General features: G+C 34.0%; 2 protein-coding genes across 4 annotated transcripts; both read right to left on the reverse strand.

Moving 5' to 3' along the window:
• Positions 1–471: 471 nt before the first annotated feature.
• Positions 472–5,182, reverse strand: LOC137819353 (protein IQ-DOMAIN 11). 3 transcript variants are annotated; one of them, XM_068623169.2, is made up of 6 exons: positions 3,761–5,182; positions 3,272–3,387; positions 2,741–3,106; positions 2,022–2,240; positions 1,741–1,872; positions 472–1,239 (listed from the first exon to the last, which is right to left on the reverse strand). In XM_068623169.2, exons 2-6 carry the CDS (start codon positions 3,347–3,349, stop codon positions 625–627), a joined length of 1,410 nt encoding a protein of 469 aa, XP_068479270.2. In that variant the 5' UTR covers positions 3,350–3,387; positions 3,761–5,182; the 3' UTR covers positions 472–624. The 3 variants fall into 3 exon arrangements, with proteins under 3 accessions (XP_068479270.2, XP_068479279.2, XP_090153108.1); XM_068623178.2 differs by having other exon boundaries at positions 3,272–3,380; positions 3,761–5,007; XM_090296982.1 differs by lacking the exon at positions 3,761–5,182 and having other exon boundaries at positions 3,272–3,493.
• A 1,818-nt stretch (positions 5,183–7,000) lies between these two features.
• LOC137822308 (disease resistance protein RPP13) lies at positions 7,001–10,061 on the reverse strand. The gene is given in 2 exon segments (XM_068627197.2): positions 7,001–8,180; positions 8,183–10,061. Coding segments are annotated over 2 exon segments (2,736 nt in total). The 5' UTR covers positions 9,885–10,061; the 3' UTR covers positions 7,001–7,146.
• Positions 10,062–10,481: the final 420 nt, after the last annotated feature.

Genomic DNA, 10,481 nt, shown 5'->3' on the forward strand with positions numbered 1-10,481 from the left:
TTACCAATACAAATAATGTTTAAAATATACATCACGAATTTATATATTATAAATTATATAAAATAATAATAAAAAATTATATTTTTTTATAGAATTTTTTTTATAATCATAACAAAAATTTATATAATAAATTTATTTTTTTAAAAAAAAAATATATTTATTTTTTTAAAATTGTGTTGAAATTAAGTTATTATTAAAGATCCAACACATATTAAATTTGTTATTGTTAAAGATCCTTTTAAATTAGATACTTTATTAATACATATTTTATCAATAACAAAATGACGGTTATGGTTAGAGATCCAACACATATTTTTTAAATTAGACATTTCATTAATACGTATTTTTTCGACTATTCATTAATACGTATTTTATCTTAAAAAAATGATGACAAAGTGACACAAATGTCGTGAAAGTATGAAAGTGTTGTGAGAATGTCAGTATCTAATACACCACACCATTTAAAAAGTGTTTGTTAAAGCCTGGAGCCTCATAGGTCACATTAGATCAATTTCCAACCAAATAGCATAAAATGGCATATATATCATACATAGTTATAAACAAATCATGTTTTGAACACGAAATTGTGTTAATGCAAGCAAGAGTAACATCAGCATTCATAGATCATTTGAAGGAACCATGAAGAGCCAAATTAGGCAGTGAACAATCTGAATTAATACTGAGATCCTTGATGGTTCGGCTTGATTTTACAGGCACTGAAAGGCCCTTAAAGCTTGGAGATCTTTGCTGGTTACCACTGAGCTTTGCCATCCTACCACCACTAAGAACTTCACTGTTAATAGAAGAAGCAATGGATAGCTTCTTCTTGCATGGTGAATAGCTATCAGAGTTCATGTCCACATTCCCCCCTGTCCTTATTTTTGGTGAGCTTGTTGATCTTGCTTTTGCTCTTGCCGACTCAGTTGCAGCCATGTATGCTGGAGTTGCAGGAGAGCTTGAAAATGACTGGTCTTCTCCCACTGAACACTGCCTCCTATGAGGAAAAGATCTTCTTGAACCAAGTGTTGGAGAATCCAATCCTTCAACTGGATTTTGCCTGTTAATACTTCTCACCTTAAGCTGTCTGCTTCCATATTCCTCTCCACCACCAGCATGAGAGCTAAAAACTGAGTCTAAATCTTCAAGTTCTTTACTCTTTGAAAGTTGTGTATCTACCCACTGCTCTAGCCAGTATCTCCATCTTCCATTTACTTTACTTCTTTCTGACTCTGCTGACCTCTGTAGGGTTTCTGTTAGTTAGTATGCAAGCTTTAATGCACAAAAGAGCTGTAATACAAACACTGACACAGACTGAGACAGTGACACTGTCTGATATGATATAAACACGGAGATACATATAATATGTAGGATACGGAGACAAGAATCTATATATTATATAATTCAATAAAAATTTATGTGTACTAAGTATGTTTCAGTTTTTTTTAAAAAGAAAGATGTTTTTCAGAGTTAGTTCAAAATGATTTGTTACTTATTTTTATAATCATAATAAAAATTTATACAATAAGTTTAAGTTTTTAGAAAATTAATGTATTTTTTCTTTTTAAAATTGTGTTAAATTCATGCTAAAATTGTCAAAAATTCAAGACATTTCACCGATAAGACATTTCACCGATACGTGTATTACAAGTGTCAGTGTCCGACATAAACTCATATTATGAGAGGGTCTAAGCTTCATAGAAAAAAAAGTAGGTAAAAACACATGAAAGAGTACAAGCTTACTCTATGGTTAAATGAGTATTCTTTTATTCTCTCTCTCTTGAGAACTGTTTCTTTCATGCTTATGCAGGAGGTGTCTAACTCTTCCTTCGATGGAGTGCTCTCATCACACTTTCTTTCACTGTTTGAGTCCATCTGAAACAAGAAAACCATGTTTTAAATTCTAAACTGTACAAGGACAGTAAACAGCAACAGTATAACTGACAAAAAACCAGAATGTGGCTGTAGCAGTTTGATAATTAACAGCTGCAACATAATGATACAGTGTAACCTGTTATGCTCACCCTAATTATCTTGTCTTTTGAATCATGCATCTCTTCATTTTCAGTGTAGTCACATCTTCCTCCAACCATTTGGAGCCTCCTTGCACAGACCTGTGATTGGATACTCACAATGGACTGCAAGGACTTAAGAGTACTCATAGCTTGGCGTCTCACTGCTCTGCCACGAATGATAGCTTGTAGTTTCACTATTCCCTTCAATGCCCTCAAAGCCTTCCTTGCCTGAAATTTCAGTTAGTGAATAGGAGAACACAATGGCAAGGAATAGAGTGAACTGATCTTGGTTTCTTCTTCCACTTATTAGTATCAATTTCTATCACTACTAGTACTTTTTCTTTTTCCAAGTTTCATTAATTCTTGTTCTCTTTGGAGCTGAATTCTGTAAAATGTTTGAAGAAATGTTTTAATTTCTAACAAATTTCAGCTTACTTGATTCACATGTCTATCATTAAAGTCAAGTTTGCATAAAATTCTGCATGAGCACTTATAGGAAAAGAGATAAAGTTAACTTATGTACTCAGTTTTTGTAGAAGTTCTCTCATCTAATGTTCATATTTTTCCTAACTTAAGGAGAAGGTTATATAAAACCGACCTAAATATATTCTGTTTTTGTTCCTAATTACTCAGAACCCATCAGTGAGGAATTTAGCAATATAGGTAAAGATTATGCAAAGAGTTCTTAAGGTGACACAAATCAAACAGAATGGCTTGGAAAAACTCACCAGGTAACCCCTAAATGCAGTTTGAATTCTGATGACTGCAGCAGATTCTTGAATGGCCCTCTTGCACTGGTGTGTGAATTGAGGAGAAGCATTACTAGTTTTGAGAGGTTGAGATTCTTCTGACTTTTCTTTGCACAGAAGGGCAGATTGTGAGACCCCAGTGAGACGAACAACCTCAGCAGCAGCATGTGCAGCAGTGACAGCAGCTTCAGCAGCAGCTGCTGAGGCAATGGCCACTGTTAAAGCATGTTTGCTCTGTTCTTCCTCTGCTTCTCTTAGTGTTTTCTCTTTTGATGGAAGTGGAGCTGTAATTGAAGGTAATCTCTTGCTCTTTAGCCTTCCAAATATCCATTTCCTTCTTTTCTCCTTCAGAAAAAAAAAAAAAATTCTGCCTCAAAATCTAAGTCTAGAAGAAATATTGATATTAGCCTTTCAGAAACTCACACAAAAACCAAGTTTTTGTGAGTTTTTTTAGACAGACTAATATCAATAATATCTCTTGTAGTGTTAAAAAACAAACTTCAGACTTACCTTATCTTGTGATGAGGGATGTGTGTCCCTTAAGAAGAGCCTCTTCACCAGACTAAACCAGCTCTTCTTCTTGGCCATTTAACAATACCACATGGGTCAGCTTCAATATCTGTGATCTGAAAAATTGCCCATAAGCATACCCTCTTCTACACAAGATATCTTGGTATGTGGTTATCTAAATCTAAACCTTTTGAAGAGTGGATGTGTGAAACGTACGATTGGTTGGTGGCGAGGCATTGATTTAAGTAATGTAATTGTACAACTAAAACGTTAGACGTGTCCAAAAAGACGAAACAGTTTGCAGAAGTTGTCGTAGATTTAGATTCTTATATGAATAAGTAGTGACAGCAAAGTCCAAACACATGTACACGACTCAGAACCTTGATTTCTGAGCAAAATTAAGCATGAATGCACACAAACCAAGATAGTTGGGATAATAAATTAGGAATGTAATGCAGATTTGGAGAGAGATCCAAGTTAATTACGTACCCATTTTCTGAAATCCCATAAAAAAGAGTAGAGCCACCGTTTCAGAAAGCTTGGTGCATGGGAACAAGTGCATTAAAGTCAGATGGAATAGCCTTGGAACCAGCAAACATTCTTTATAATATCAGTTACCCAAACCAAGAATGTGGAACTTTGGGAGGGTTTCATCAGTGAATGTGCACAAATTCCAAGACTTTTTCCTCTAGAGGAGCAGAAATTCCTATTCCTAGCTAGCACTGAAAACCTCTTGTGGAGTGGATATGACTTTTATGTGGGTGCAGCTGCAATCATTCTTAGTTTCCCTCTTCCTCAATCTTCATGATGAGTTTCTCCTTTTCCAAAATGTGGGGTCTCCAAGAGAAAGTAATGCTCAAGATAAAAGCATAGCCACTTTGTTTTCATTGGGAGAGCCAAGAGCCATTCCTCTTGAGCTTTTCATTTTCTCTCCCATCTCTCTTTTTTCCAACTGTAGCAGACATGTTCATATGTCTGTTGGGTTTGAAATGTCAGCACTGGCCCCTATTGACCCTTGATATCATCACTGAATACCAAGCATTAGAGACTACCCTTCATTTTTGTATGTGCTAGTCAATTAGCTGAGGAATTGTAGGGTCAATACCTCATGTGGTATATGTATGACTACATATACTAACTTGTTATAGAAAAATAGAGATAGAGATCTCAAAATATATATGTAAAGTAACTATGCATTCAGAATCTCTTCCTTCCTGGATATAATCTGTGATTCATGATAAGAAGAAAGGATAGTTATCTTTTCAAGGAAAAAATTGAAATTTTGAATAAATAGATGGAATTGTAAACTGATGTAAATTGTTAATATATTACTTTTTTCATATGTGATTTATGATAAGAAGAAAGGGTATTTGTTTTTCATGTAAAAAACTAAAATTTTAGATAAATAGATGAAATTGTAGAATATATGACTTCTGATATGTATATGACATTTGTATGGCATTGCTTTGCAGCAGTTGTGATGTGTTTGAATCATACAAGTTTGGCCTAAACATAAATTGAGGTTGGTTTGTGAATGTATGTAAAAGGAAATGTGAAATAATCTCACTTGATTTCTTTCATCCTGAACAGGTAGGCATGTGTTGAGAGTAGTCACATCAAGTACAGAGATATGAAGGTGTGAATATATGTACTATCAGCATTATTAGAAATGTAGTATGACAGTGTTAGAGAAGCATTGGGAGACATTGTTGACATTGTTACAGGTAGGAGTGGGGAAGTGCATAATTGAGAAGTGTGGAGAGTGGACAAATAATGTGCAAAGGGTAGGGAATGTGGGGGAAAAAAACAAAGAAGATTTGGTTGATAAGGAGGGAAGACAGCTGTAAAAGGACCCAAAAGGAGGAATTGTCATAATACATTCTCACCTCATCTTTTGAAAATGAGTGAAGTGAAGTGAAGAGAGAGAGGGTTTGGTTTGGTTGTGGGTAGAGAAGCAAAAGGAGAAAGTGTGACACAAGAGTTTACTCAAAAAACAAGTGTTGGGTGGTGATGAAAAAAGATGGTTGTCTAGTGAAAAATAGACTAATCAAACAGGTTTTGTTAGCCTTGTCTATCAACAACAACTCTAACGGTGCAGCATTAAAATCAGAGGTTTTGGAGACACCACATTTCAGAAACTATAGAGATCAGAACATGGCGAGGAACAAGCAATGTTCAATGAAAACGAAATATGAGTACCTATTTAATACAGACACGAACACGAAAACTGATTTTAACATAGTACAGACTCAAACACTTCCACACATATAAGTCTTTAAAAATATAAAATAGATTTTGATATGGTACAGACTCAGACACTTCAACACATATAAGTCTTTAAAAATATAAGACACGAAGATACATATCTATATATTATATAATTATAAATTATATAAATTAACAATCAAGATTTCTGTAAATAAATATATCTAAATTTTTTCTTTTTTACATAAAAATGTTTTTCATAATTCAAAATAATATTTTCATTATTTTTATAATCATAATAAAAACTTATATAATAAATTTATTTTAAAAAAAAATTAATATATTTATTAATTCTAAAATTATATTAAAACTGTGTTAAAATTATAAAATAAAAAAAATATTGTTTTAATTGAATATGAAAATGTCTGAAGGGAGGGTGTGTCTGAGTCCATTACATGTGTTAGATAAGAAGTGTGTTTCACACACCCCTTCTTACTTACTTCCACCAAATCTCCTTCTTTAATACTTTTATTTTATTTTTTATGAAGAATTAAATTGCTAAAATTACTCCTACTTTGTGATAGTGTTAATATCAAGTAATTTATTATATATTTTTAAAAATAATAATTAAATAATAAATTATTTCCTTTCTGTATATAATTACACATCTGTGTATAATTACACAAAAAGTAAAGTAAGATTTATATGTTACAATAAATGTAAAACAGATAATTAACTGAATGAGATATTTTCCACCAGTTACAGAAATTAATTATTTAATTTTAACTTTATTATAGGCTTTTCTTTTTACTTTTTTTAGTGGTAATATTTTAAGATATTAAGATATACCGAGGTAAGATCAAACTATTAAGAATATTATATTTTAAAATTTTAATATATTAAAAAAATAAGGTAGTCCCTTCAACAAAGTTAAAATAATAAATATATTTTTTAATATTTAAATAATTATATTAATTAATAATCAGAAAAAAAGGATGAAGTATATCATCTCTTGCGTGAGTATTATTTATTTACATTTTTCCTTTTTTTGTTAGCATTTATAATTTATTTATTTTTACCTCTTTTAATAGTTATATATACTTTTTCGAACAAGATTAACTTGACAATTATGGAAAAAAAAATAGGGACTAAAATAGTGTTTGGCCTTAATTTTTAAGGTTTTTTTATGAAGAAAAAGCGAGCCAAACAATTTTTTTTTCAAAAGATAACAACGAAAAAGTAGTTTAAAAAATAGGGAAAAACAATGTTTGAGAAAAATATATAATTTATATTCTGTTATACATTATTTAATTCTGTATGATAAAATTAGTTAGAAATATAAGATATTTTAGTTAGAACAACAACAGAAAAATGTTGTTAAAGGTATTTTATGTCATAATGTTGAAGATGTTTCAAATTTAAGAAATACAATAAGATTTAATACAATTAAGATAATAACACAAATAGCTTTTCGTCTGATTCTATTGGAAGAAAAATAATCACCAACATGAAATTTTTTCGAAACTCAACAAATTTAATATTCTATTCGACATATAGAATATTTTACTCCAAGTATAAAATATCAAAATAAAATAAATAACAAATTCGTTCACAATAAATAAATATATATATATATATATATATATATATATATATATAAAATAACAACCTCAAATTTCCTCTAGGATGAGTTCAACCCCATTGTTTGGTTTTAAATACAGTAGCCTGCCATACAGTGATTCTGAGCATGTCCTTACCTTTACTTTTCTCAAGTCACTCAAAGACCAAAGTTCATTTGGGAGTTCTTCTAAGATTTCACAATCCTGGATGAGCAGGCTTTGAAGCCTTAACATTCCCCCATTGCCTAATTTCCATTTCTCAAGTTTCAATCTTTTCATTTTAAACACTTCCAATTGTGAGAAGCTGCCTTCCACACAATTCAGGTTAAAGGAATCCCCCTCATAACATCTATCTCCCGTAAGTCTCAAAATTTTGAGTTTGGTGAGATTTCCCAAACCATTCATCCCCTCATCACTAATGCAACCAATCTCTAACAACTCTAACTCCATAACGTTTGGAGGAAATGTGAGTGCATAGGTCAGAAGGTAAAAAACATAGTTAATCATTAAGGAAGTTAGACAATTGAACTGCCCTAGGCTTTGCAATAGTTCTTGCGGCTTGCAACCTTTGTCATGCTCATACCAGAGGACAATCTCTAACTGACTCAAATGACTTGATTGTTGTAGGCTTTGCAACAATTTGGTTAATTCACCATCTCTGTATTCAGAAGTCACATACAACCTTATCATCTTAAGATTGGGGAATGTTCCTTTCTTTATCAGAGATGTTGCTTGTCTGTTGACTACGAAGCCAGAGATGGTTTGAAGATTCCACATCTTCTCATCTGATCCTGAACAACTGCCTCGTAGCTTGATACGCCCTTGTGCATTCAAATGCCTTAAATGTTTAAGTTTCCACATTTCGACTGGGAAAGAAATTTCAGTCACATACCTCCAATTACTTAGGTCTATGATTTGTAGATTCCAAAGGTGAAGTATTGAAGATGGAACAAATGTAAAATCAGATGTTGCTTCAATTCTCAAGTACCTTAAGTGGATAAAGTTCCCTAAATTAGAAAGGGTGCTAAGCCAGGTTGGTCCAAGCTCCAACACTCGAACCAATTTGAAGTCTTTTGAAAGCCATTCCACTGCTTCCCAGTACCAAAGTCATCTTCGCCAAATAAGAACAGGGATCGGATACATGAATGATCATTGTTGCTTGAAGAAATGTAATGACCCATCTTACAGTGAATGGATAGTCTACGAGGTTTTTTCGGGATTAGAATGTTATTGTCTGTGCAAATTTCAAAAACTTTGTCCTCTTTGCTCTCTGATATGCAGAGGTCTCGAAGAAGATCATGAACGTGAACATTTCTATTAGTCATCCCTTTTGCTTCTTGGACCAAACTACGATCGATGAGCTCATACAAGTAGTCTTCAGCAACTTCATCTGGGTCTCTATTTCCTGTATCTTGTATAAAACCCTTGGCAACCCATTTTCGCAATAATGGCCTAACAGGGATTTCAAAGTCTTCAGGAAATATCCCAAGATAGAGAAAACATGGTTTTAATCTCCTTGGCAAGTTGTCGTAGCTGAGTTTGAGAACTATATCCTTCACTTGGGTCTCATCTTGAGTAAGATACCAATTAACATGATCCACCACTTTTGACCATTCTCTGTGTGACTTTTCCTTGTAGGCTAGCAGCCCTGCTAAGACAATGATGGAGAGTGGCAAACCACGACAACTTTGAACCATCTTCTTTCCAAGAGCCTCCAAATCAGAAGGGTAGTCTTCACCCCTAAACACTTTCCTGCAAAACAACTCCCAACTTTCTTCTTCACTCAGGAACTGCAGATAGTAAGGAAGATCATGGGAAGCATGCAGTGCCACCTCTTTCAAACGACTAGTAATCAATATTCTGCTGCCATTGTTGTTGTCCGGAAAAACATCTTGCACCTCGTCCCAATCTTGCCTTTTCCACAGGTCATCTACCACCACAAGATATGTTCTACTCTCCAAGCTGTTTCGCACCCGTTTCTTCAGCTCCTCCTCACTCGAGCTACTATTGTCTTGAGTGCTTTTCTTTCCTTTCTTCTTGCCTCCGCATTGTTGTTCAAAATTTGGCTTCACATGCTTAAGAAGACCAAGCAAAAGCTCCCTAACTCTGCACTCGTTTGACACATAAACCCACGCTCGACACTCGAAGTGTTGCTGCACCTCGCTGCTGTTATAGACCTTCCGAGCAAGGGTGGTCTTACCCAATCCCCCCATGCCAATGATAGAGACAACTTTACGATTTGAACCACCTTCCAAGAGTCGTTTGATGATATCCTTGGAGTCATCGACAAAGCCAACCACATTTTCTTCCTCTACATCTCTTCTTAGCTTGTGTAATGATTGCGCCCTTTTCTTCTCCTCCTCCTCCTCCTCTTCTGCTGCAGATTGATTATTGATTTCTTTGAAAGCATCATATTTGTCCTTGTTGTCGCGTATTTCATTGAGAGTGGTTTTGATATTGTCTATTTTGTCGGCTACGTGGTGAAGCAACCTTGCTTGGCCAAAGCCACGGAGCATCCTCCCCAGTATGGTTCTCCTCTTGTAAATGGCAACTTTGGCTACGAAAGTGTCGATGACATCCTCAGCTAGGTGGGCCACATCTCTGATTTGGTTCACCACTGTATTATCAATTCCCTTCTTTCTCTTTGAGGTATTGAGGAGGTCGTTGATCATTTGAAGCTCGTTCTGGAGGGACTGGACCCTGTCCTCCACGCCATACAGCAAGTTAGCTTCGTGTGCCACAAGCTCAGATAAATGATCCAAAACAAAGGAAACTACTCTGTCTGCCATTACAGCGGAGACGTGTGTGCAGATTTTGATCTGTGCTTAGATAATGTGTTTGTGGTTGGTGATGGAAGAAGAGGAAGAATGATTTACTAAGGCACCAGAAAAAACAATGGAAGGAGAACTTGATTGTATAGCTTGCAGCCACACACTAAAGAATATATAATGGAAAGTGGATGCCATTGACTTTGCGTCAACCATGAATACGGTTGGAATATTTATGATGATACAACATTTAATTGCATAATAACACCTTCCACTCATTTAATTGCATATTGCTCTGTGGCATTGCAACAGTCCAATTTCAATATTTTTATTTATTTAATAATAGTAAAACTTTCTCTTCCAATATTTCATTGCATCTATTAAAGGAGGAAATAAACCCAACACTGTCATAAATATAAAGACAGATGAGTAGACATAGCAGGAAGGTGCCATGTTACTCAGCAATATGAAATTAAATGTTTCATAAATATTCCAACAACTTTTTAACTACATTCAAAATGGAATTAAATGTTTCATAAATATTCCAACAATTTTTAAACTACATTCAAAATAGAATTAAATGTTTCATAAATATTCCAACAACTTTTAATGGAAGGT

This window comes from Phaseolus vulgaris, chromosome 11 (genome assembly GCF_051622355.1).
Source record: "Phaseolus vulgaris cultivar YP4 chromosome 11, ASM5162235v1, whole genome shotgun sequence".
NCBI lineage: Eukaryota > Viridiplantae > Streptophyta > Magnoliopsida > Fabales > Fabaceae > Phaseolus > Phaseolus vulgaris.